Source organism: Hevea brasiliensis, chromosome 1, assembly GCF_030052815.1.
Source record: "Hevea brasiliensis isolate MT/VB/25A 57/8 chromosome 1, ASM3005281v1, whole genome shotgun sequence".
Taxonomy (NCBI): Eukaryota; Viridiplantae; Streptophyta; class Magnoliopsida; order Malpighiales; family Euphorbiaceae; genus Hevea; species Hevea brasiliensis.
In genome coordinates this window covers 126,701,385-126,728,505 of record NC_079493.1, presented here as the reverse complement: position 1 = coordinate 126,728,505, position 27,121 = coordinate 126,701,385, and the positions used below count along the sequence as shown (strand labels likewise).

The following is a 27,121-nucleotide window of genomic DNA, read 5'->3' as shown; positions in this document are numbered from 1 at the left end:
TTGCAATATTATGGAAATATTTTGTTCAGGTTGTACATGCTACTTTTAAATTGACTAAAAGTTCAATGATGAAATCAGCTTCAATTATATTCATGTTATTGATCAGAATATTTTATTCTCTAATTAGGTTCATTAACAACTTGTAATAAGTAGATAAGAAGGTGTCTTTTGTCTTCCTGCAGAATAAGCAATATTGCTTTTTGCATATTCTAACCTTGATAAAAGGCACTTCTTCAAATATCCAAACTACAACAATATATTTTTTAAAATAAACATCCAAATATCAGTTTAATGAAACCACATATCCAAAATAAGCACCTTCAAACATAGCAGTGTATATGCCAACATAAGACAAACATTTACATTTTCATTGATGCAACAGAAAAGACAAAATTTACAATATTTTGGCATACTATTCATGCCAACATAAACAACCCAATACCACTATCATTCTTGACATTAATTTTTAATTAGCCTACAAACATGACTAACATAATAACTATTACAAATGCACAGAACAAGATCATTTTCTGCTAGGTCAGCATTTTCTTCACTTCAAGCAGCTCACTTTCATACATTTTTTCTAACTTTGATAACACTTCAACTTTATTTTTCAATTCAGTACTAAGTGATTCCAAGTGTTCACACTTCTCCTTCATCAGTGCCAATCGTTCAGTCATAGAGTTATTTAGCTCCTCCAGGCCTTTAACTTTCTCCTTGAATGTATTTCTCTGTCTCAACAAATAAGTAAGGATTTCCTTCTCACGGCCATGAGACAGAGGATCATACCATTGGAAGAAGTTGCAATCATTCCCCTGTTAGAAATACCCAAAACCGTGTCAGTATCTTGTTCATCCAAAACTACCCAAAATAATCATGCATTAATACTTACCTCCCAATATCCACATCTGAAAAATCTTCTCCTTGGATTACCCAATGTCCATGATGTATAGATTGAAGCTCTCAATCAATGTCCGCACATCACAACCGCATCACTAGAAACATCTTCACTTTGAGCAGGCGATATTTCACTTCTAGATGACATTGCATCAACTAGTGATTACACTTTCTTCGATTTTGATGCACAGATTGAAGAAGCATGTGTTTGGTTTAAAGGGAGCATAACAGGAAAGAGAACATAGCTGCTTTTAGGGATTCATTTTAAGGGTATTTTAGGGATTTCTTATTTGGCTTAACAGATGGGCAGACGTGGCATGACATGGCAACCACGTGGCATTTCCATTACTCCACTAATGGGATGCCTAACAATAAGGCATAGATTTCATAATTCTCAAAGTACAGGTTTAATTGGTAATTTTAGAAGTATATGATATAATTGAAAAAATTCTGAAAGTATAAGACCTTTTTGGCAATTTCCCCATGTTTTAAACTACTGAAAAAAGGCCTCAGCCAATGATTAGGAATTTCTATGTTACATCAAATATTAGGGCATGGAAAATCGTATTAACTGCTGGTGTCATGACCACACATGCTCAAAAAGTAATATAAATAAATAAATTACAAAAAAAAAAGGATATCGAAAACGGATGCCTCAGCAAATGGTGTATATTTATTTTAGTTTTCATTACACAATGATCAGTTGAGACATTTCTAAACTCGAGCTCATAAAAATGGCTTCATAAGTGATGAGACAAATATAACAATCAACACAATTAGTAACCTCTGTTTCGTACCTTACATAGGGATAGGTTTAAAATCTATTTTCCTCAGTTGGTTTACCAATTTCAATTTTTCAACCATTTCATTTTTGAAGGTTTCAATTACTACAAGCAAGCAATGAATCTGCATAGTCAGCTCCAGCTTCATCATAGGAGTCAGAAATTCGCTGGGATTTGCAGGCAAGATGACCACACATTCAGCAATGTAAAAATGGCAAGACTTGAAAATTATCATATCTTGGGATTAATTGTTGAATCGCATAAAAGCTGTTAATGAACCTTAAGGACCAGCCACCAGCACTGCAACAGCAAATATCAGAGCATTAAGTAAAGGGATAATGTATATACACTAAATCTATTTTCAACATGGAGCAAGAGATGAATCTATTAGCTTAAATGAATCCATTCACTCACTTGAATTCTAGGATAATATTCATGAAGCTACGGTTTTCTTTACACTGTGATAATGTCAATGAACCTTCAATGAGTTGATCTTGCTCCATCTCTACTGGATCATGGAAGTATATCACTGTCTGCAAAGCATAAATCAGTTGAGAAGAAAGACCACTAGTATGTCATGCAATGGTTCATTTGATCACTAGAAAATTATACTGACTAGCAAATTCCTTTCAGGTGACTTGCAAAGTGGCAAATAAAGAATTAGCCAGATTCTGTGTAAAATATACATGCCTCTCTTGGTATTCAATTTAGTCCATCTCCAGCAAAAGTATAAGAAATAATATTTAGTAACAATCAATTGATCAAGAAGATTTCTAGCCGTAGTCTTGTAAGAATGCATAGATGTTTAATCAATTCATGACCATGTAAATATAACATGGTGTTATAGGTTTTGCTAGACAATAATATAATTTTATTTTTTTGTAAGAACTTAAAACACTGTAATTTGAAATATGCTAGTGTCTAGATGTTGCTACCATAGAACCAAGAGAATACACAAACAAGGACGTGAATTAATATTTTACTGTACCTGCTGCCAGTGTTTTGGTGTGTCCTCAGGTGCAGTGGACAGCACAAGTGCATCATTTGGATTTGTTCTTTTTTTGTTCTGACCTCCGTCTAGTGGAGGATTGTTTGCAAGAGCATTTATAGGAGATGTTGCAGGACAGCTGAATTCAACATCAAACCAAAATACAAACCCATGCAATGGAGCTGGAATATAATGAAACATAAGACCACATACATGATAAACGTTAGTGATATGGACAAGAACGGTGTTACATATTATAGGAAAAGGAGAAGGAATGATAAGAAAATAGTGTAACTTAAGAAAGTAGTGTAACTGCTTTTGGAGCGAAATACCTAAAATAGTTCAGGTCTGGTAGTTTTAGTTTTAGATGTCAAAATCTGTTAGAGAGCAGTTACTACTATGTGTATAAAGGGTCAGCTCATACACTTATGGATTCATTCAAGATTCAATTCAATAATATACCCTTTTCTCTTACTTTGAATCTCTATTCTCTTCTCATCTCATTCTTTTCTCTTCTCATCTCATCTTTCTTCTCTGTTATGAGTTCCAATCTCTCTTCCAGAGATTGTATCAGACCTGATCCATAACAAATGGTTAAAGTCTGTTCGGACCAAAAAAAAAAAGGATAATCTCAAACAAAAGCGAGTATTAATTAAAAGAAGCAGAGATAAGATGATGTGTCAAGTATTATACTCTATCATGCTTAACTTAGTTTTTCAAGTGGATGATAACAGCACTGCATTAGAGTAAAAAATACTGAGTACACACCACTGAAGTAGCCCATTTTTTCTTAGTTGGGCTTACTATTTGAAAAAAGATTGAGGCTTACATGTGAGCGTGGTGCCAAATATATCATCTTAACTCAATTTCATAATATATTCCTTCAGAGGATAATGATAGTAAATTTGATGGTAGAATAAGAAAATTTAGCTTTCATCATTGACTTGGAACTTATATCTTGTTGTAACAGATTCTAGCTCATGAACTTGAATCATATAGCAGTCCACATGCCTAACCTGTAACCAGTAACCAAATTCATAGTTTTAACTACAAATCATGTTTAGCAAGGGGATTCAAGATACAGCCTTCAGACATGCCAGGGTTTTGAAACTCACTCAGACATCTCAACACAGTGGGGACAATCATAACAACAGTTAAATATGATAGAATGAGGTGGATTCAATATAATGCACTCATCCATAAAGAACTGCTATGGTGATATCAAGGTTGCTGATCACAGACATTAAAGGCACAGTAAGCCACAAAAGCATCCTGGAATCTAGATGCAAGGTGCACGTGCACGGCTAGGAGGGGTCACTTGCAAAAGGAAAATGCCAGAAAATGAGAGAGATAGAGGAGACCGTTATGTTACAGGTTTCAAATAGAGGAAATGAGAGAAGACCCAAAACAAGGTAGGAAGCATGGTTTCAAATAACGGCCGTTATGTTACAGGTTTTGAAAGGGGCCATTACGCGTGAGGCCGTTATTTGCAAGCAAATAAGTACTTGCAGGTGTAACAGTCGTTATGTAATGGCAATGGCCATTATTGACTGTTAAAAAACAGTAATGACCATTATTTTAAAGATTCTTTTGCCATTTTTTCCTATGTGCATAGAATTTTAGTGCGCTTCTTCTTGTCTCTGGTTGCAGCACTTCAGTAGCTACTGTTTTGCTTCAATTTCTCTCAAATTTTCACTCAAAATTTCCTCATTTCTTCATACAACATCTCTCCTTTTATTATTTTCCAAGAATCTTGGCTAAGATTAGTAGATTACTATATTCTCCAAAATTAATTCTTGGAAAAATACTAAAAGAGGTTAGTTATTTGCTGCTTTATACAACTTATTTTCATTATGTGTTGTTCTTTTGTGGTAGTAAGAATAGTTTCTTTTTACTATATGTCTATATCTAGTATTCTAAATTCTAGTTTTGTACTATCTATATAATTATTTTTACCTATAAATTGGTTAAAGCTAATGATGTCTAAAAATGATAGATTTAATGTCTTTATTTGATATATTTGTGCTTACTATATAGTTGTGTATATTAGTTTTACTTATATCTATCAATATATAGTTATTTTACAAATTTTGCAAATTTTTCAAAAAAATTTGCGTAGCGCTATGCCGTTACCGTTACGTTACGACCATTATAGGCCTGTTTTCGTTACTTGCGAACGTGACCGTGACGTCGATTTGAAACCATGGTAGGAAGAGAGAGATCTGAGGCACAACTATTAGCCACGCACAATTTCAGAAGTGGTGGTTTCGTAAGATTACAATGGCTTTCTGGCACATCAACACTGGATTCTAGAAAAGTAGGAACTTTTGAGAATGGTGATGGACACGGTGGCCTCAACCAGTGACACAACTTGCGGAAGTTGGAGGCGCTTGTGAGGTGCACCTTTCCTGTTGGGGCCCATCATGCCAGGCAAACTAGGGCTAGTGTCTTGTGCCCTTGTGCCTCGAACATGCCTTTAACAACTATGGCGCAAATTATAAATTCATATCTAGCAATAAAACACATGTTTTAGTTTTACATAATTTTTTCCCTCATTTCGTTCAAGCCACTTAGGAAACACTTAAGAGCAAGCACTCAGGCCCGCCCCAGGCGCCCCGTGACAGGCAAGGTGCACCACCTCACAGAGGCACACCAAGGCGCACCGAGGCGCAAGGCGCGCCCCAATGAGTCAAGGCATTGGATATATAAGCTAGGGTTTTTTTTTTAAGCTTGTCCAGACCAGTAGCCAGCAAAAAAGAAAAAAAGAAGAGGAAAAGAAGAAGAAGAAGAAGAAGAGGAAAGGGAGAGATCAAACAAACTTGATATGTATATTTTAATTTTACTGTTTTCTTATTGTTTTCTTCTTCTTCTCCTCTCTCTCTCTCTCTTTCTCTCCTCTGCTCTCTTTCCCTATTTCTTATGCTGCATTTTTTTCTTCCTGTTTCTTTTTTTTTTTTGGCTGCCAATGCCATGCTCTCTCTGTTTCTGCACTGTTCCAGCAGTTGCAATTTTCCATTTTTCCTTTTCTTTGCAATGCTCTCTCCTTACCCTGCAATGTTTTTCTTTTTCTTTTCTTTTTAGTATAAATTTGTGATTTTGACATATTGTTTATTGTGGATATATGAAAATATGTTGAGACTTGACTACTTGAGATGCTATTATGCTAATTCAATTCCTCTTATTAGCTTTTAGTTTTATTATTGGATTAAAAATGTTTTATTACTTTATTTTCTTATTGCTAATTGCTATTAGGTCTTATTATAGATTATTAGAAACATTGTAATTGAGTTTGTGTTATCATAAATTATTAATTTCTATTATTATAATTGGATTATGGTACTATAAATTGGCATGTATATTATTGTTAGCTTGTTGTTATTTGTTAAATTATTAATTTTCTTATCTTTTTATTTTATTAGTGTTTTTCACTTTTAGTAGTTTATTTTTGCCTCTTTTGGATTATAAACTTATTATTACTTGCATATTTGTTAGTTATTATTATGTAGTTTTATGTTACTTGAGGAGTGATAGTATAATTATAATTTTTTTAATTTTTAATATTTTATTTTTGCTCCTTGGCTCACTCAGGCGCGCACCTGCGCCTTGCGCCTAGGCTCCAAGACACCTTGGCGCCTTGGTGTGCCTTGAGCCTTTGATAACTATGAGAGCAAGTATATGTTTTAACTCCTAAATATTTCACAGTTGCCTCGAAGTGGAACAACACTTGGGACAGAAATAAGGGAACTATTTATGCATAAACTATAGATACATACTCTGTAGAAATCACTAGAGCCGAAGTGAAATAATTTCCATATAGGAACTGATGTATATTCACCTCTTAAATCTGCTTCATCAAAGCTTTAAATTCAAAAGTAGTTTTATTTACATCAAGAAATTCCTGCAAAATTTACATATTTTATTTGTTTGTAAGCCCCCATCTTTTGTGCTAAGAAGCACACAGGTCCATTCATGCAGGGCAAACATATAGGGAGACAGGCATGCTTAGTTGGGATGCATCATGAAGGGGCAGTAGGAAGTTTGATATTCACAAACTTCACAATCAGAAGTCATACATAACAAACCACAAACAAGAGTGCATGTAAATTCTTAGCAACTAGTGCAGCATATAGTTAAAATGGGGAGACTCACCACAAAGTGGCCATGTCAAAACATTCTCACCCGATATTGTCTCCACAGTTGGTTCTTCAAAGTTCAAATGCACCTTGTTTTGCTAATGGCATCATGGCAGACACTACAACCAAGAACATTGAGAACAAAGTCCTTTGTTGGTATCAAATTCACATCTACAATAATTGGTTGAATCGATTGGTCTGAGGTCTGTGCTCTGTCTACAAAATCCTTTCATGACGTATTGGTAGGACTATAACCCTCTCTTAGAAATCCCCTCTTCATCGGGTCAGGCTGAAAAGGCCGACATGTACAAGCAAAACAAATGGAACCTAGTTTCATGGTTTTAGAGAATTTCACATATGATACTCACTATCAATTCCATAAATATTGTGCCAAAAATCAACGCTTCCATTGTATCTCTCAAAATGTGTGATAGGTCCCATGTATAACTGTAGGCAGTAATTGTAGAAAATCAAAATTTAGTACAAGATTGGTGCCAGATTCAACATGTTAAAAATGGCATTCATTCCTGGCGGGCTTTGGCAAAACATTAAACTTAGTAACAAATTAATCTTAATTGAAAAACTTGGTTTAGACTGTTCTACACAATATGAACTGGAAGTAGAACAAAAAATGCATCTCCATATTACTATTGCAGTGATCAAGACTCCATAAGATAACTGATCAAGAACGAAGGAAATTTACCATTGCAATTTGATGGAAGAATAATACCTCCACATTTTAGCCAGTGATCCCTGGCAGTAATCGTCTCATTATTGTTATTGATTATCGAATCTTTTTCTTTTTTAGGTTCATTCAATTTATATACTTCTCTAAATCCAGATAATAGAATTGGATTTCTTTTTGATTTTGAAAGGTTGTTTATTATTTCTTTTCAAAAAAAATGTTTTTGATGATCCAGTTTTTTTTTTTCTTTTAAGAAATTTAGAAAAAATTTTCTTCTTTCTTCTAAAATTGTTATAACTCGAAAAACATTTTTTTGCATTTTTCTAATTTTTTTTTTTGAGTTTTTTAAAGATGGGTTCAAAAGTGAAAGCCGTTTTCGGGGAGAACCAAAAGGAAGTTCAGCTTCCATTCCCAAAACTGTTTAAAAAAAAAATCATTTTTTTGTACTTTTTTTTTCATTTTCGTTTGATCTTTATGAGAGAATTTTAACTTAGATTTGTGCCAAGGTTTACAGTTCCCAGCATGCTCTACAATTTAAAAACAAGAAATCCTCATTACAGAGGTATGTATAAATATTGTTAGATATAATATATAAAACCAATTTTGATAATCAACTCGTATAAAAGCATGTAGCCCATCCACTCTGAAATTATAGCATCAACTGCCTCGTCTATTTCAACATCCTGTAAAAATTATTTATCAGAGCTATTCAACTGAATTATTGAAGTGAACAAATTAGTGCAAGAAAAAGGAAATGCATTTAGTTGGTGGTCCAATTATCTCTCTCCCCAATATTTATATAGAGGTTTCCTTATCCAATCTTTACTTTTCCTGATACAAGAGGAGAAATGGGCAAAATACTATGGCTCAAACCGAAGACCTCTATAAGACTTTGAAGAAATAAGCCATATGGTTTTCCACAGTTGAGAGAAGCATCTGCACAAAACAATCCTTGTTATGCATCAACCACCTAATCCATTTGACTGATGGCACGGCTTAACAAGTTCATCAAACAAGGAGGGGACATAAAAAATCAAACCTAATGTAATTCTGGTATAAAAAGGAGTAGAGCTTCAGCACAGTAATTTTACATGGTACCAGAAGTGGTGTGCCCATTCTCTTTGCCGTTTGTAGCAATAGCAGCACTGACTCCAACAATCACATTGTGCCTATTTAGTTATACCAATCTTTCCAATGGCCATATTTTTCACATCCACCATCCTTCAATAACTGAACAATGAGAATATGCAACTTGTGCAACTGAATAATATCTTCCCAAAATGCCACTTGCCCATTCAAATAATTACAAACTTCAAAAGCTTAAGCTAATAGAGAGAAGTATTAAAGTATAGTTAATTTTATTCTGTCACAAACTTCAAGTGTGATCCCTCCTGTGCAGGGCTATGGCCTGTACCATGTTACTTGTATGGGTCCTCTACTCTGAGTCTGTCAATATTTGTGTTTTCTATTTTCAAATAGTTGCAGCTTCTAATGACTTAAAGCAAGGAGATATGCACTGAAACTGAAGACCAAAAATGGAATTCCGCCATTACTTAATGAACATTGAACAGCATGACCACCCATGCTCAAAGAGCAACTGATTGATGGTCAGTGAATGTGATCTTCAAGTGTTGAAAGAAAAGTATATATTGTGCATAAAAAGAGGTGTGAAATCCAATTCACTAATCTTAATCCTTGCTTTCACATATGCAAGTAGCACCACTTATTTTCTTAACCTTGCCCAGAAAAGATGTACAGAACTCTCAATGCACATTACCTCAATAATGATAAAAATTCATTTAATTATGAAAATCTTGGGTCATTCCAACCTTATGTGATCATGCAATTAATTTAAGATCATTGAAACTCAGAAAAGCATATTCAAGCAGCTCTTTTCAGAGCATAGGCATCAAATCACCCAGAACAAAGAAACATACCTCAACTCGTCCACGTAATACAATGATCTTCTCAGATAAGTTGCTTGCCTTCACAACTTCATTTGCCTGCTTAAACAAATAGCAAGATCAATTCAAACCCAAACCTTCACCCAGATTTTATATAAAAGTCATATGAAAATTAATAAGAATCTCAATGGCATAGTACTTGTATCACTTGCATCACTTGCATCCACTGCATATACCTGGCCAAACAATATCATTTCAAGCATGATCCACAATTACAGTCAAAATAATGCAAGCGTATAAACAGAAATATGCATAGACATCTATGAAAATATCTCCTTCAAAAAAGAACTAAGGAAAAAAAAGGCAAGTGTCAAACTTTCACATGTAAGGAAAGAATCAAAGGTTCATTCTTCTTCCCTTTATTTTTCTTTTTCCTTTTTTCTTTTCTTACTTTGGCATGTGATGAAAGAATCAAAGGACCATTCGGACTTAGGAAGGCTTATTATTTGGGCCTTGGGCAGCACAAGATAGATAGTCCACTCCCAACATAGGACAATTTTCAGAGGAAAAAAATGTTGGAAACAATTGAATTGATTCCAAGGCTTCACAGCATGGAAATTCAAAACCTCATGGATTCATTTTTAGAACAGGCTATTGCACTTCAAAGAAATAATTGTACCAAAATTGCAAGAAACAGCAGTGACATGGCATGTAATACTCCAGGAACAATATATTTGGCCCATGAACCCCATAACAAAGTTTGTCAAATATAATATAGAACCTTCTAAAAATATGAGCTAGAAAGAATTCCTGTGCCACAGCCAACATACACAACAACCTGAACATATATTCATATGTGAGCATTAGGATTAAATTTAGATAAGAAATTTTTTGCCTAAACCATTCTTAGAATTCAGCAGATCATTGATGTTCAAAAGAAAAAAAATAAAAAAAATTGAAGTTCCATGGTTGTGTTTTCACATCACAATACGACATTTACATTTCGTCCAGTGATGAAATAATATGTGACATCATAAAACTTATCAAACATTCAGACTTCTGTCATTTCAGGATTAAAAATAGAAGCAGTTCTATTTACACTCAACAAAGGCTAGTGCCATAGCATAGTGTTTATGTGGATTCAAAAGTCCCTCAACAATAATTTATCAGAAAAAAGATCATAGAGCATTTCCTGACTGAATTTCAACAACCATGATATTACTTTGCCTTCAATGTAACTTTTTAGTTGCATGATTGCAGCCCCATAAGTATCTGTTCGTACACAATCCTGCATAGATCAAACAAAATTAAATATTCCCAAGTTAGTCAAAAAGATATTGCAGCAACCAAAAGAAACCATGAATGAAGCAAATTCCCAATGGTCAAGAGCTAAAACATTTCTTCAATCAGTTATTTCAAAAAGCCATTGCAAAGCATTCAAAAAGTGATCAACGTTTCCTAACTGTTAAAGAAAATGCATCACAAAAATACACAATTAGAAGGAGGGAAAGAAAGAAAAGCAAGCCCAAATGATAGACACAAAAATCAAAAGTAGTAGAGTTCAATGTCCTATTGCTGTTTGTATTTGCATTCCTGCTCTCACTTTAGATGCCACTCCAAAAACCTTGCTTGCACAAAATAGAAAAGTATAATTATAGTTTCTGGGACTAAAGGAAAGTAATAGAAAGGAGGTTGACATTAATGCATCATATTCATAGCAGTCAGTAACAGTGCAACATACAGGTTTATCTTCGAATACACTGATATCATGACGTGTCTATTTAAAATGCATAAACCAACTATAAGCATATAAACACAGCATCACCAGGCGCAAGAGATATTGCACTGCAGGTAGATCATTTTAAGCGTTTTATCTTCAAGCCTTTATGTTTTTGAATTGGACAATGACATTACAACTCCAACTCTTAGTGGCAAATTTAGACACTTGTAACTGTGCTGAGCCAGCAAGACAATCCATCATTACCATGTATCCAATCAATATCACATCTTTCTCAAACTTGTAAAGAGTGTCAAAGCTTTCACAAATCAATAGACATTCCTCCTCGTGTATCCCTAGATCAATACACATTAACAAAGCTTGCAAAGGCTTTTATATAGAAAGAGGTGGGAAGAGTTATACCTTGATCATCTCTTCGTGTATACCAACGTGAGCATAGGAATGAAAGTATGCCATGTCGAAATCCGTGCAAGGAGTGACATTTTGCTCACTCTCCGGTTGCTGCTGCTCCGCGGAACTGTAACCAGAAGTCGAATACATATCGCTTGCTTCAGGACTCAGCAGCTACACAAGGAACAGAAGCACCTTACTCTTACTGAGTCACTGTCACCTCTCAACTTGAGCATTTCTGAACCCTGACACGATTTGACAATGGCGTGAATCAATTTGGACCCCGAGAACCCGCCCGAAATACGTTTCTTTTGAAAAAACAATTAAAGTAAGGCTAAAACCCAAATGAGTCCTCCAATTTTATCTTAAACTCAATTCAATCCCTATACTTTTATTTAAATTTAATTAAATACCCATAAAATTCAGTATTAATAATTAAGTTTAGCTTTTTAAATTAGATTATTATTATTATTATTATTATTATTATTATTAACCATTGTTAGCTTAATATAATATCTTTATATAAAAAATGTCAAAAATATAGAAAAAAAATAAATATGAAAATTTTCATTTTTAAATATTTTTAACACATATTTTAGATAATAAATAACATATTAAATCAAACTTCATGTATTTTTTATACTAATTATATATTAATTGCTAAAATTGAATTTTATAAAGATTTTTTTAAAATAAAATTTATAAATATTTAATTATATTAAATTGAAACAAAAGATTTGAATTAAGTTTAACTAAAATTAAAGGATTAATTTAGATAGTTGACCCAAAAGTAATAATAGAAAAGGATGGACCCCGCAAGGTAGGTCACTTAAAACCCTTTCTTAAACCTCATGAAACAGAGACACAGCCACTCTCCCGTCTCTCTTGGTCTCCCGTCTTCATATCTCACTCCTCTCTGTTCCTCTTATTTGTCCAATTGAAGCTCACAAACTGCAATGGCGGGGATGGTACCTCCAGGTACGGCGATGCTAGGCGAGGCATCTGCTGCAGCATCAGCCAAGAAGATCAATGATGTTGGGAAGAAAGTCGATTTTATGAACCTTCCTTGCCCTATTCCCTATGAAGAACTCCATCGTGAAGCTCTTAGTTCAGTTCTTTATCTCTGTTTCCCTCTTTGTTTCAATTTCCTTCTATGATCTTTTCCTTTTTTTGAAAAAAGGAAATTTTTGATCGCTTGGGCTTGCTAATTAATGTGTGTTTCGGATAAATCAACAATTTGTTCCTGGATTCTTGCTATAGTTTTTCTTTTTCCGTTTTTCCCATATTGATTCTGGATCTGTATATTTGCTGTGTGTATTTGACTTTTCTTACTGTTGACCGACACAACGGAGATTTAATTCTAGCAGTTAACCTAAGCGTGAAGCCCTGGTTTGCATTAGTTACTAAATTTCGCATGTTTGTGGGTTTTTCCCCCAAAAAAATGGAGTTCCTTTACTGTTTTTCCGTATTTCTTAATGCAAATATAAAATGGGTTCTTACTTGCTGGAAGTTTGTGCACAAAGGAGCATTGTCTGAAGTTAATAATAAAGGAAGAGTTTTGGGCATGTGTAATTTTATGGCTTGCTAAAGCTTTATTGAATTAATTTTAATTGGCGCGAGGATCTTCTAAGTTCTTGTTTGCAAAAGTGACTGAGGCTTAGTTGACTTAAGCATTGCCACTAGTAAAAAAAAAAAGTTCTCTCTAATTTGGGATATTATGTACCTTTATTTGGATGTGTTGTACTCAAGTAGATCTCTGTAGTGTTGCTGATATGTTATATGAAATGCCTACTTATATATAATGAAAGTTGCAAAATTGGTGATAATATCATTTCTTTTGGATCTGGAATATGCTAATAAAAGCTCTAAGAGAAAATCACATGGTTTTACTGGATGTGTAACAGAAGTTTAGCGCTGAAAAGTTTGCCCTTTTGAAATTGTTGATTGTTTGATAATTTTTTGGCAGTGTCTTTAAAGCCAGAGCTTTTTGAGGGGATGCGCTTTGATTTTACCAAGGGACTTAATCAGAAATTCTCTCTTAGTCACAGGTTGCTTTTTTCCTCTCTCTCTTTTTAGATGATTTTCAATATTTCACTTGCATTTTCTCTGACAATTTTCTCATGGATTTTTTGCTAACGATTTATCATCTTATCAGCGTTTTTATGGGACCTATGGAACTTCCTTCTCAATCTGCAGAAACCATCAAAATCCCGACTGCCCATTATGAGTTTGGTGCTAACTTTATAGACCCTAAGGTTATTTACTTGTATCATATACATTTTTTAGAATCGTCTTACTGATAGATCCTTTTTAACTATTGTACCTTTATTGTCAATCAAAATAGTAAGATTATTAGAGGGGTGTCTGTAGTTAATGCTTATTGGGAGGGTGTTGACGGATGGGAGACTAAATGCTAGAGTGAAGTGTGATTTGACCGACGATCTTACACTGAAGGCCAATGCTCAGGTGGAATATGTGTTCATTTCATTTGCTCTTGGACTCATTTTTCTCATGTAGACCCTCTTCCCTTTTTCATTTGGGAGGTAGGGAGGTAATCTTTGAGCAATTTTAACTTTTGTTATGTTTTTCTCCATCCAGCTTACAAATGAGCCCCATATGTCACATGCCATGTTCAACTTTGATTTTAAGGTTAAACTTTTCTTACTTTGCCATATGTTGGGATGTTTATTTGGTTATATAGTTTCCTTATAATAATACATGCAATTGATGTAACAGACATTGTTGTTACTTTACTTTTCATTGATGCATTTATGGCAGCAGCACCTATCTTCAGGTTGAAATTAATTTGTTTATGCATCCTCACAAGAGGCTGAAAATTATGCACATTTTCTTGGTTAACCTTTATTTTCATGAAAATAACCCAATGCAGTGGTTTTAAAATTTGAATATTGCTTACGCTGTGCCTTCGGAACATGTTGTGATTAGTGATTGTTAAATAAGCTGATTCATGATCTTCATTGTCATTATATTTGTGAGATTATGATTTTAGGTCCTTATTGGCTATATTCTTTATGCATATTAGTGATAGCTTGCATGTGGAGATTTTATTCAGATTGCTGTAAGTGATAGAACATATCTTATGCCCTATCTAGCATTGCACTTGGAGGTCTAAAACTGCTTTTTGAATAAAAACACTATTTTAAATGTTGTTGAAAAAAGCTGTTTGGAAAAAGCTATTTTGTTATTTTAGTATTCTTATGACTAAAACTTATCAAATTTAATTTTAAATTATTTTTTAATACTCTTTAACTAATATATCTAAAAAAGTGATTTTTCTCAACAGCAGTTCTAACAGCAATACCAAAAAGGGCCTTAACCTATTCCATAAACTGGGGTTTTCTGCTGCTAATCTTCAGCAAAATGTAGCTTATTCAGATTGCTGTAAGTGATAGAACATATCTTATGCCCTATCTAGCATTGCATTTGGAGGTCTAAAACTGCTTTTTGAATAAAAGCACTATTTTAAATGTTGTTGAAAAAAGCTGTTTGGAAAAAGCTATTTTGTTATTTTAGTATTCTTATGACTAAAACTTATCAAATTTAATTTTAAATTATTTTTTAATACTCTTTAACTAATATATCTAAAAAAGTGATTTTTCTCAACAGCAGTTCTAACAGCAATACCAAAAAGGGCCTTAACCTATTCCATAAACTGGGGTTTTCTGCTGCTAATCTTCAGCAAAATGTAGCTTCTGAAACTTTGACCGAAAAAATGTCAATTTATCATGTTGACATGTTCTTATTTGAATTTACTACTTAGATATAGATCATTATAAGATCCAGTTACCTTTTATTCTTTATGCATGTAGCTACTGCTACCAGCTAATATATTACTAGTCATATCTTTGGGCCTCTATTTCTTCTTGGCATTTTCTTCATAAGTATTGAGAATATAACCTTCAGGTTTATCTCATGTTTCTGGGTAGAAAGTTGTAGGAAATATCTGATGAATAACTCGTATTTAAGAATATTTGTTCATTTCATTCTCAATTTTGTTGCTTTTTGTCTGCCTCTATTCTGATTCTTTCACCTTGCAAAGGGTAAAGACTACAGGACCCAGCTTCAACTAGGAAACGGAGCCTTATTTGGAGCCAGTTACATTCAGGTAAATGATCTGAATCAAGTAATGGAATAGCTATGATTGTGGATTTTAATGATGTAAAGATAGTCTTGAAGAATGGAATATGATATTTGCATCTTGCTTTACATCAAACTGGTAAATCATGCGCAATTTTGTATTCTAATTTCAATGGTAGGAAATAGGAGCAATCTAAAATATGGGCAAGTGAAAATTAACTTGTCCAAACGTCCTAGAGTATGATTCTTTTATGTTATTTTTATCTTTTTATTGGATCTTTGTATTGGTGCAGAGTGTGACACCCCATTTGTCTTTGGGTGGTGAAGTATTTTGGGCTGGTCAACATAGAAAGTCTGGTCTTGGATATGCTGGTCGATATGAGACAGATAAGATGGTATTTCTGCCTTACTTTCATCCTTCATCACATGTCTGGACTCCGGCAGCATCAACTGTGAAATATGATGTTATACTGGCCAATAATCATATAAGACATCTTAGCCCTTGTTTCTCACAATGTTGATCGGGCTAAAATGGACACTGAGATTTCTTCTTTAGAATGCTGAAGGAAGACATTGAATGGTTGCATACACTTGAAGAGACATTAAACTTGTATCTGTTTTCCAATTCCAGAATCAAAAGTGATGAATCAGTAAATTCATTTAATTGGTAATGCTTTAGATGTGATGGGTGACAGAAGGAAAGTAAATATTGAATTAGTCTTATATTAAAATACATGAATTATCACAGGTTCTACCAGTGTTTCCCTTCTGTGGAAGATTTGTAGGTAATGTTTATGTCATGTGTCTACATACAGGAGTAGATCACTGTGGTTGTGAACTGTGACTCAGTAGAGAGCAAAATCAATTGATATCTGCTTAGGTCATCTTTTTAAGTGGAACCTAAAGTTTGCATACTATGTAAATGGGTCCTATAACATGGATTCTCCAACTTTTCGTTTTGTGGTTGCTGGCCCTAAACAGATGCATGTGCAGATAGACACAAAACACAATTTGATATTAGAATAATGGCCGGTTACACCAGTCAAAAGGAGTTGTTTTGTTTTTTACTTTACACTATTGTATTACTTGCTTTGACGGAGCCAAATTACCATGTTATGATATTACCTACAGGTTGCAACAGGGCAAGTTGCTAGCACTGGAATGGTTGCTTTGAGCTATGTTCAGAAGGTTTCTGAGAAGGTATTGGAGTTTCTTGAGGAAGCTTTTTAATTTGTTATTATCCATAATTCTTGCACTACTCTGTTCTATCAAGGTTTCACTAGCAACAGACTTCATGTACAACTACATGTCAAGAGATGTGACAGCAAGTGTTGGTTATGATTACATCCTTAGACAAGTAAGTGTTATAATTGCGGAGTTTTTATAAAATAGTGAATTTTCACCAAATGGTGATGTAGCACTTTAGCATTCTTTCCAAACTTCTTGTGAACGGGTTTTTTCATTGATAGAACAGTAATATATGGATGGTTTGTCTGTAGTGCATTTCTATCTTTATGTCATATTAGCACTACTATTCTGATTTTTATAATATTTTGCTGAAATAATATAGTTTGATGTGGAAACAAAATTAAGCTGGTCTTGGATTATGAATTGCTCATATTGAAACCTCCTGTCTCTCTCTAGAGTAACAAAAAACTAGAGGAGTCAAGCCATCCTATTGTCAATTTGGAGTTCCCTTTTGTGCATCTCAAACTTTAAAATTGCCTTGATAAGAGAATCTTATTGCGGATGCTCATTTTTGTGGTTGTTTCAGGCACGTCTAAGAGGAAAGATTGATTCCAATGGCTGTGCAGCGGCTTTCTTAGAAGAACGCTTAAATATGGGTCTCAATTTTATTCTTTCTGCTGAGGTGAGGGAGGCCATCATGTCCAATATGATACTTTTAATTATAAGTTGTGTAGGAAAACTACAATATGGATTTCAATTTGCCTGAGTTCATTTAAGTCTCATGCAAACTTGTACTATCCATTGGATTGCCAAATAACTGTGGATTGCAACCTCCACTAGCACCTTCATATGGTTTATATAGGATTATATTTATCCTGTCAAGATGTATTTTTGAAAAGCATAATCCTCCAACTTCTAACTGGATTTGAATTTATTTATGGCTTGCAGTTAGATCACAAGAAGAAAGACTACAAATTTGGGTTTGGATTGACAATAGGGTAATTGAATTGAAGCCCCAAAGGTTTATAATCAAATTTTACATTAACTCGGTGCTATCTGCTTAGCAAGTTTTCAAGGTCAACTTTGCATTTGATCTTGAAGATCAAGGGGTTCGTTGTACTGTTTTGAGCAAACATTATTTGTGGGGCAGTTCCAGCTGCTACAAACAGTTTTAGCTTTAGTATTCATTGAATTGGTAGTTTATCTGCAGAGCTGTCACTTTATTTCCATTATAGAGGTGTACAAGTTTTATGTCAATGAAAAGTTGGTATGCTTTTCATATTAAGGTTTTCATTGAATATACTTGATGCTTTATTCTTGATATTGTCATATTGTAAGCCACCAAGCAAACAATTGGTTAGAGTTTGTGCGCAATTTGTGCCAACCAGGTATTTGTGGCCAGCCCTTGGGGGAGAGAAATTGAAATTCTCATTTTGACTTTAGACTATTATCTCATTAATCTATCAAAGGTTTGTCGGTCAATTTGATCAAAAAACAAAAAGATTGATTAAATTCACTCAAATTCGAATCTTTAGGACTATTTCTTGTGGAAAAGCAGAAGGCGGGTAAAGGAATTTGGATATCTATAAACGGAGTGTTCCTAGAAGGCGCCTGCTGCAGAAGGAATATTAAAAACCAAACAAGAAACAGAAACAATGAAAAATCTGTATGCGAAACCCAAACCATCACTTTATATTGATGATCTCGGATAGATTTGCTGCACTCAAAGCTGCCTCCTCTAGCACTACCACTACCACTAGTCTGTTGCTGGGACTATTATGGCAATGACTACGATGATGGAGGGGGCAAAGGTTAAGAAGATTATTCAGTGGGCCAAAGACGCTGCTCGTCTCGACCCTCTTCACAAAATGTTTCAAAATTGATCAACTCAATTGAAAAAAAAAAATGAATAGAAACTCAAAACTTCAATTATCCCCAAAAAATAATCACAAATTACCTCATTTTAACAATTGTGACTTCCTCTCTAGTACATGCAGTAAAAAATATGAACTTGAATAAACAAAACAGAAAATAAGACAAATCCGAGCCCTGCAGTCACTGGATAACTACGTATAATGAACGAAATCATGATTCCACAATAACTCACCAGATTTACTGATTTCTTTGAAGCTTGATCCTCTTCAAGTTTGTAACTTTTTATAATTACTAACTCTATAATGCACAAAATTCGTGCTAAAAAGATTTGGAAATCTACTCCTGTTTTTCTTTCCTTGGTAGCCTGCATTTATGATGAGGAAAAAGAGAATAAAATGTCTATGGTCATAATCAAAAGAAAAGTTGTGAAAAAACATAGTGCTTACCTTTGTTCAAAATTAACGGAATTCATCATGGAAATCATAGTCCTCATCTTCATCATCATTGAAAACAGCACTGTAAAATACATATGGGTTCTCAATCATCTCCGTCAATGATAGGCGCCCATCTTTATCTGAATCAGCCTGCAATGTGTTTTACGCAATGTTCAGTGACATGGCTTCTATACTTAATACCAGGCAAATTTGCAATATTATTATTACAACAAAAAGCAAATACAGCCCAACTAATTATCTTCATTTCTAAATAACATCAGGTTTCTTTCACAAGGCACTTTAACTACCATCACAATGCATTTCCATAGTCTCAAGGGATGAGGTAGCGGACACAACAAATCCTTCAGAAGGAAAAAGGATAAAAAGATGAAAAAGGTCAAAACACGAGACAAGACCAAATAAAAGTATCCACTGAACAAACTACAAACACAATTCTCAAGAGACAATTTATGAGCATTTAAAAGTTCAACAATAATTCCTAAGCCAACAATCTTCATGGCTAGGAATCAACTAGTGAACTTTCTGAAAAACAAAGGAAAAGAAGCTATCCCTAGGCCCTGTAGAAATTAAGAGGATCTATACTCCCTAAGGTCCTAAAGAACAAGTTGGCAATTTCAATATGTCTCAGACATGAGAGATCCAGTGGAGGGGGGAAAACCACATCAGATGGTCTCATTTCAATCAGATAACTGTTTACATTCAGGAATACACAGAGTCTCTTCCATGTAGAAAAGTCTGCAAACTCAGGCATTTCATAACCCATATCATCCAGAACACAAAACCTATTATGAAGCAACTGCATCTAATTATAATGACATTGAGAACATCTTGACAAAGGAGCACCTATACCCTGGGCAAAATGATACAGAATGAAAAACAAGTGGTCTTATTCATGCCTACTGAATTAAGAAAATGGCATTTGATAACCTTCTGTTTCTCACATGATAAAAAAAAGAGGCCAACATTCAGTGCATCATATGCCTTAAATCATGTCAAAAGAGATTTTACAGCTGCACAAAAACAATGAATAGAACACAATTGATTTGTGCTCCCTTTGTTTCTCATTTCCCAATAGATTGAAGTGGCAACAAAAGTGGCATAGCAAAAGAACAGCATTCTTTTGGCACATAAAATCTCTGCACAGTATACACGTGCTTGGAGAAGGCACCTGATGGATTATTACTTTTCAACAATATGTTAACACAACAAAATCTCTGCACATAATTTCTAGAATTGTCCACTCTGTCCCACATACCAAATTCACAACAATTTGTGAAGAGCACTCAAATTAGATGTCAACATAAGTCCCCACATGTTACTCAGCGACTTGAACACTATCTTTGTAGGATGTTGTATCACAGGTTAAGACTGGTATGAGGTAGGGATCCAAATGTGTAGATGAACCTATTGCAACTTTTTTAATTTTAGCGTGTTAAATTTTATTCTTAGTTTATGGACATCAACAATGACAGTGTTGCCGGTGGTCGCTTCTTCCAGAAGATATGTTCGATTTAAATTTATTAGCCACTATAAGACTGCACTGATGAGTTATTCTAATAATAGGGCAAAAGAAATAATTATAATATCTAAAGGTAGTTCTTGAATATTTCCCATGTACCTTGGTTAGGTCCTTTTATTATATAAAAGTTGCTTCAAGTGCATATCCACATATACATAGTTGTATCAGTAATAACCAACATAAAAACCACAAATTTTACATCCATCCACAATCTTAAAATAAAAGCTCTCTCCAGTACCTGTGATATGATATAATCTGCTTGTTGTTTTGCATAATAACGCTCTGAGGGATGGAGCTTCCCAATTATAGGTAGTAACTCGGTGTCAGACAAATATCTAGAAAGAGCAACGCCAAGTTCAATAATCAATGTAACTTATAAGATATTCATTCAATAATGACAATAACCTATAAGTAGATTCCAAAACAGTACCTGTCACCATCTTTGTCTAGCTGAGCAAACAAAATCTTAGCTGGGGCCTCCATTGAATCATCAGAGATATGTGAAGAATTTTGACTTTCCTCGTCATAATTTCTCACCAGGTCAAATAGCCCATGGAAGAATTCTTTAAAATTAACCTTCCCGTCTTCGTCTGAGTCTCTTTCCCTAAGGAAAAGAAAAAGGCAATCAGTTGGTTAAGCTAAAGCACGGAAGTAACAATGAGATCAACTGTAACTACAAATGAAATCACATCACAGAAGTAGAAGTAGATGGCAACAAATTCATTAGAGAAGAGAAATCATTGCATTTTGAGTTCAAATGTACATAATACATTATGACATCTTTAGTGCTTACTATTTCTCCACGTCTTTATTAATAGCTTTGCTATCTGAATTCATCTCATAGGCTAAACCACATGGGTGGATATAAGGATATGATTGATACAATTGTATTAGGGAGACCCACCAAATTATGCCTCTGAAAACAATTTTATGTGTTTTATTTAAAACAATACAGAAAGCATCAGATCAAGATACTTTCCACTGAATATTCCTTCTAAGATTTCCATAAAATGAAATTGAAAAACTAGTGAGCCAAATAACCCTCATATAAATGTCGGAATGCAGCCAGTGAAATATTTCTCAAATCCCTAAATAAGAGCACAACAATCTCAATAGATTGTTTGGAGGCCTGAAATTTATATTTATTCCTTTATTCCATAATTAATTCCAATTTCCAACTTCCTTAGGCTTTTCAAAGAACGCATAGGTTAGAAGAACAGAGTCAATTTAAAACCCTTAGGGATGGGAAAGTAATGTAATTGTCACCTTACTTCCTCCTTGCACAACCATTGAAGCAGCTTTGGGTTTTTGCTGTCAGCAGGATGCAGAAAGCTAAAGAGATCATATAGAAGAATCAGGAATAGAAGCATCAATTAGAAGAAGCCAATAAGAACTGGTAATAAAGTAGAAGCTCACTCATTAAACTCTGTGGTATTCAATAGACCATCTCCATCCGAATCTGATGCATTGAAATGTTCTTCTCTCCACCAGCCCATATCATAGCCAAAAGAATTTTTATCTGCCAAATAAAAAAAGAATCAATTAATGAATTCTCATAAACCTGCTATCACTGGCTCACAGTTGTACCAAAGAACAAGGAGAAAATGATTGTAATAAAATCCCAAGGAGAGAGAGAGAGAGAGAGAGAGAGAGAGAGAGAGTAAACTGAACAGTTTAAAGCCAGAAACCACACTAGAAATTAAGAACAGAAATTTGCATTTTAGATTTTGGTAGAGTAATACAACCAGGAAACCCATCATTTAATTTTGCATCGGCAGAAAGCCATGTTAAAATCCAAGAGGACTAATAGAAATACTGAAAGAGAAAACTTCAAAAACTTGATTTTAATGTGATTATCATTGTAGTTTGCTGTGACCCTCGTCCATTATACAGTTTCCTTCAATTACTAAACTTTCAATCAGGCATAAAATATACTTAATGCATTAACCAGTGTTCCATAACACACAAAATTTTGTCTCGCAGCTCAGTACACAATATTTAACAGGGAAAAACAACAAATTCAACAAGATCTTCATCTTACCAAGTGAATCTTATGTAATGCACACCACACAACACAGTTCCACGAATAGTCGATTTTACACTTAAAATTATGGGGCAAAAAAGTCACCACCCAAAGAAAGAGAAAAGTTAAGGTCTCACAAATTTCTATATATTTTACGCCCTTAAAATGGCATGCTTCTTTAGACAATGCTAACCTGTCAAGGAAATTTTAATGCATGGTGAACAATTCATGGTGGCAAGGCAAGTATGAAACCAAATAAATGCTTTTAATTTATCCATCAAACGTGAGAACATGAAAAGTCAAAATTGTGTTAATTTTTTTCATCTCCAACTACTCACCTAGCAACTAGCATGCTTGGCTAGGATCCCCTTAAATATCTTAAAAAAATGTTTACATATATAACAATTACAAAATGGAACAAGAACTATGAAGCATCAGTAATAATTCAAGCACACAAACATATGCACCAACCCCACTAAATTAATTTTAAATATATATATATTAAAACAGCAATTTACAAGAAGAAAAGCCTACATCAGCCATGCGTCAGACAATAATTTTAAGAGAACCATCAATAATACCTAAAACACAAAATATGTCAAAAAAAAATCAGAACATCTAATTTCATAAAGTTAAATAAACAAATTCAATTACTGTTTGAAAATGGAAACAAAACAAGGGCATTGACCTGAATTCTGAACCCAACTAGGAGGCTCATACTCAGCAAAAGAAATGAATCCATCATGATTTTTATCGTGGATATCCATCTCTCTTTGGGTCCTGTGCATGACTTCCCTCTCAGCCTGATTCAAGTTCCACTCAATCAATTCATGCTCGCTCACGTAACCATCAACTGGGTCCATATCGATCTTCGGAAAAAGCAACAACAACCTACCCATCATGTTAGGCATTTCCTCAATCAAATAGTTTACCATAGAATAAGCAAATGCGAAATATTAGGAGAATAATAACTACCAATTAACTAAATTTCAGTTTCTACTGAAAAAAAAAAAAAAGCAATGCAATATTATGGATAAGCTTCAGAGAACACTAATGCTCTGTTCAACTAAGTTAAACCTAAACAATTTAGTTAGACCAAATTCTCCTAAAAGAGCAAAAAAATGAGGTACTACTACAATGTTCCACCACAGAACTCTGTTCAGTTTATTCAAATCTAAAGAATTTAGCAGAAAAATACATAATCACATCCGTGTTATCTACTCCTCAATCAATGAAAAAAGACAGACAATGTAAACAGCAAAGAATCAAAGGAGGAAACCTGCTGGTGACATTGAATTTCTCTTCGTCGTTCAAATAATCCTCGGCATCCACGAAATCATCCCACTCGGGCTGAGCCTCGTGGGCAGGAGCGGAGTCATGGTGGTCAGAATGGGAAACAATTTCGGGATGGGCTTGGTCAAAGTAGTGCTTCTCCCATTGCTTGTCCTCGCGGCGACGTTCGATGTCGGCGACGAGAGGGTCGAAAGGGACAGGGTTGTGGTGGTGGTGGTCGGAGAAGTTGAAAGTGGAACGGAGCTTGAGACGGCGGTGACGGTGGTTAGAGGGTTTGGAAGGGTTGTGAGAGATGAGTAAGACAAAGAGAAAAGCTAGAGTAAGGTAAATGAAGATGGAGAGTTTGGGCATTGTTTTAGGTCTAATAGAAAACAAGGAGAAGAAAGAGGACACTGTTTGATTTCAGTGTGTTGGCGATTTGGACCGCTTATCAGTTTGTAAACAATGCCCTCCGGCTATAAGCACACCACGTCACGTTTCTCCCTTCGCATGTCTCAACGTACGCATGACATTCATAATTTATGAGAAATTTAGAAATTTTTGCCAAACTCATTACATAATATTTGTGTAGAATTTATTAGGAAAGTGCTGTTCTAGTTTGATTTGGAGTCTGTCTAATAATTGAAATTGAATTAAAATTTTGATATAATTTTAATTTAATTTTTTATTATTTTTATTTCAATTTAATATAATTCTTAATTCTTCAAGTTTGATTCAATTTGATATGATTTCGATTCGATTTAATACGATTCTTAAAATAATTTTATATAATTATTTTCTTAAAAATATATTAACTTTTAAATTTAATATATAATATATCATATATCTTTTAATTATTTTTAAATTTATAATTCTTACATATATAATTTAGGATTAAATATCTTATATAATATAATAATATATATTTTAATTATTTATTAATTATATAATATTTAACTATAAAATATAAATATAATTACAAATTAATATATATATAATATAATAATATATTTATAATTAAAAATTATAAAATAATTTAATATATTTATAACTAAAATTATTAAAAAAAATAAAAATAAAATATAATATTAAGTTGTATTTAATTTATAATTATATATATATAAATAAATATAAATATATATATAATTATATTAAAAATATATAATATATATATATATATATTCGATTTTTAGTTCGGTCTCATTTGATTTTGATACAATTACAATTCAATTCTTAATTAAAAATCAAAATCAAATTAAAATATTAAAATAATTTAAGTTGGATATAATTTTTTAGCTCAATTCAAAACTCTCGAGAGCTGTGCAGAGCTCTAAAATTTATCATACGTTGAAATAATGTATATTTTACTTCCAATTAAAAAAATGAAAGAATTTAATTAAAATTATTAAAAATTAAAGAGAAAATTAAAAAAAAAATTATTAAATTTAATTAAAATTTGAATGAAACGTAACTAAAACTAAAATAGAATCGAATGGACCTGTGGTTCGGTCCTCACCAAACCATTGGTCAAAGGGCTCTAACTTGATCAGGCCCAATAAAGGCTTCTCGTTAAAATGGACCATATTAATGTTTCATTTTTTTTTTCTAAAAAAAAAAAATCACAGATGGACAAAAAAAAAAGCCTGACCAATAGGCCCAGATTAAATTTTAAAATTTTTTATATGAATTGTTTAAATAGAATTTATTTTTCAATTCATAAAATTAATATGTGCACGTATTTATATAAAAAATAATAATAATAATAGGGAATACACTTTTGCTTACATTTATCTAATTTATTTAATTAAAGTAAATAAATTAATTATAATATGATTTAAAAATAGGTATAATTAATTTAAAATTTAATCAGCTTTATTTGATTCTAACGTGAATCATGTGGGGATGCAATCTCACTTTATCCGAAGCACTATTTCTACATCATACGTTAATTGCTTAGTTCAGCAATCCGTTAAAGTTTCATTTTCTTTTGCTGATTTTCAGCAATAAATCATAACTAATATTTTGTATTTTTAACACGTATATAAAGAGTCATTTTAAAAATGCATTATATAATTTTGCATTTTATTATTTAAAAATAAAACTTTATCATTTATTAAAATATATTTTTTTATTTTAATTAGAAAAAATATATTAAATCACATGAAAAAAAAAATTGTCTTTTAAGTAATATAATATGTATATTTTTAAATTATTCCGATCTATAAATTAGATGATGCAATATATACCAAGATGATATGATGAGCTTTCGTCACCCATTTGATCAATGGCAACACTTTTCTTCCTATTATGCTTTCTCCACTCCAATGTCATTGAATTCTAATTCCACAAAAAATAATTTATAGATAGAAAATATTTTTTATAAAAAATCTTTTTTTATAAAATATTTTTAATGAAAATATTTTTTATTATTTAGTTAAAATATTAAATCAAGAGTATGTATTTATTTTATAGATGATAAATATTTTTATATTTTAATAAAATTATTAAAATTTAAAAAATATAAAATTATTTTATTTTTAAAAAATATGTTATTTTCTTTAAAAATAATTTAATTTTTCATTTAGTTAATAAAATATTTTTTGTTGACTAATTTTTTTAATGTGAAAAATATTTTTCAAAAAAATATTTTTCATAAAATAAACGGGAGTTTTAGTATTAGTAAAAAAAAGGGTTAATCATAAAAAATTAAATGGTTATTTCTATTTTTGTTTAAATTTAATAATTATGTATTTATTTACCATATTTTTCTTTATCAATCATAAATTAAGGAGAAAATTCTAATGAGGTAAATAAAAACTCTATATTTTTTTGTTGTTTAAAATATAAGAAATTTAATCAAAATTAAATCTATTATTAAAATTAAAATTTCATAATAAAATACAAAAGTCATCGGAGATTACTAATTTTTCTTAATTAAGTCAAAAAATTATAAGTTGATTATTCTTTTATTTATTTTAATTTTACTTTTTACTATCATTAGAAAAAGGAAAAAAAAATAATACACTAGCCCTTAATAGCACATAGATAACTAAATGACTATTTCATCAACAACCAGTTAAGAAAAGGGATTTTAAGTAAATTTAGCCTATTATATTAAATTAATTATGTAAATAAATAAAAAATAATTAAAAATTAAATAAAAAATTTATCTAT

The 27,121-nt window shown here is 32.7% G+C and overlaps 2 protein-coding genes across 9 annotated transcripts; one reads left to right on the top strand and one right to left on the bottom strand.

Annotated features, from left to right (window-relative positions):
• Positions 1–347: 347 nt before the first annotated feature.
• On the bottom strand, positions 348–24,415 carry LOC110661247 (uncharacterized). Of its 7 annotated transcripts, XR_009151079.1 has the most exons (16): positions 23,955–24,415; positions 23,364–23,566; positions 22,069–22,171; positions 21,919–21,984; positions 21,083–21,256; positions 20,891–20,987; positions 19,125–19,262; positions 18,911–19,042; positions 11,530–11,762; positions 9,589–10,677; positions 9,423–9,488; positions 3,143–3,243; positions 2,668–2,849; positions 2,094–2,212; positions 893–1,034; positions 348–815 (listed from the first exon to the last, which is right to left on the bottom strand). XR_009151079.1 is itself a non-coding variant. In XM_021819837.2 (8 exons), the coding sequence occupies exons 1-7, from the start codon at positions 24,317–24,319 to the stop codon at positions 19,137–19,139; spliced, it is 1,134 nt and encodes a 377-aa protein (XP_021675529.2). In that variant the 5' UTR covers positions 24,320–24,415; the 3' UTR covers positions 18,710–19,042; positions 19,125–19,136. The 7 variants fall into 7 exon arrangements, 1 of the variants encoding a protein (XP_021675529.2); XR_009151080.1 differs by lacking the exons at positions 348–815; positions 893–1,034 and adding an exon at positions 1,538–1,979 and having other exon boundaries at positions 3,130–3,243; XR_009151075.1 differs by lacking the exons at positions 348–815; positions 893–1,034 and adding an exon at positions 1,538–1,979.
• On the top strand, positions 12,358–18,084 carry LOC110661254 (mitochondrial import receptor subunit TOM40-1). Of its 2 annotated transcripts, XM_021819857.2 has the most exons (11): positions 12,359–12,624; positions 13,484–13,565; positions 13,673–13,772; positions 13,888–13,983; positions 14,116–14,166; positions 15,578–15,643; positions 15,909–16,010; positions 16,747–16,815; positions 16,889–16,972; positions 17,390–17,485; positions 17,752–18,084. In XM_021819857.2, exons 1-11 carry the CDS (start codon positions 12,474–12,476, stop codon positions 17,803–17,805), a joined length of 951 nt encoding a protein of 316 aa, XP_021675549.2. In that variant the 5' UTR covers positions 12,359–12,473; the 3' UTR covers positions 17,806–18,084. The 2 variants fall into 2 exon arrangements, with proteins under 2 accessions (XP_058008326.1, XP_021675549.2); XM_058152343.1 differs by lacking the exon at positions 15,909–16,010 and having other exon boundaries at positions 12,358–12,624.
• Positions 24,416–27,121: the final 2,706 nt, after the last annotated feature.

Coding starts and splice junctions, on each gene's coding strand:
- LOC110661247 (XM_021819837.2), bottom strand. CDS start 24,319: ATGCCCAAACTCTCCATCTTCATTTACCTTACTCTAGCTTTTCTCTTT. Junction 22,172..23,363: donor TAGTTGGGTTCAGAATTCAG/GTCAATGCCCTT, acceptor TTTATTTGGCAG/ATAAAAATTCTTTTGGCTAT. Junction 21,257..21,918: donor TTGTGCAAGGAGGAAGTAAG/GTGACAATTACA, acceptor TCTTTTCCTTAG/GGAAAGAGACTCAGACGAAG.
- LOC110661254 (XM_021819857.2), top strand. CDS start 12,474: ATGGCGGGGATGGTACCTCCAGGTACGGCGATGCTAGGCGAGGCATCT. Junction 16,011..16,746: donor GATATGAGACAGATAAGATG/GTATTTCTGCCT, acceptor TATTACCTACAG/GTTGCAACAGGGCAAGTTGC. Junction 16,816..16,888: donor TTCAGAAGGTTTCTGAGAAG/GTATTGGAGTTT, acceptor TGTTCTATCAAG/GTTTCACTAGCAACAGACTT.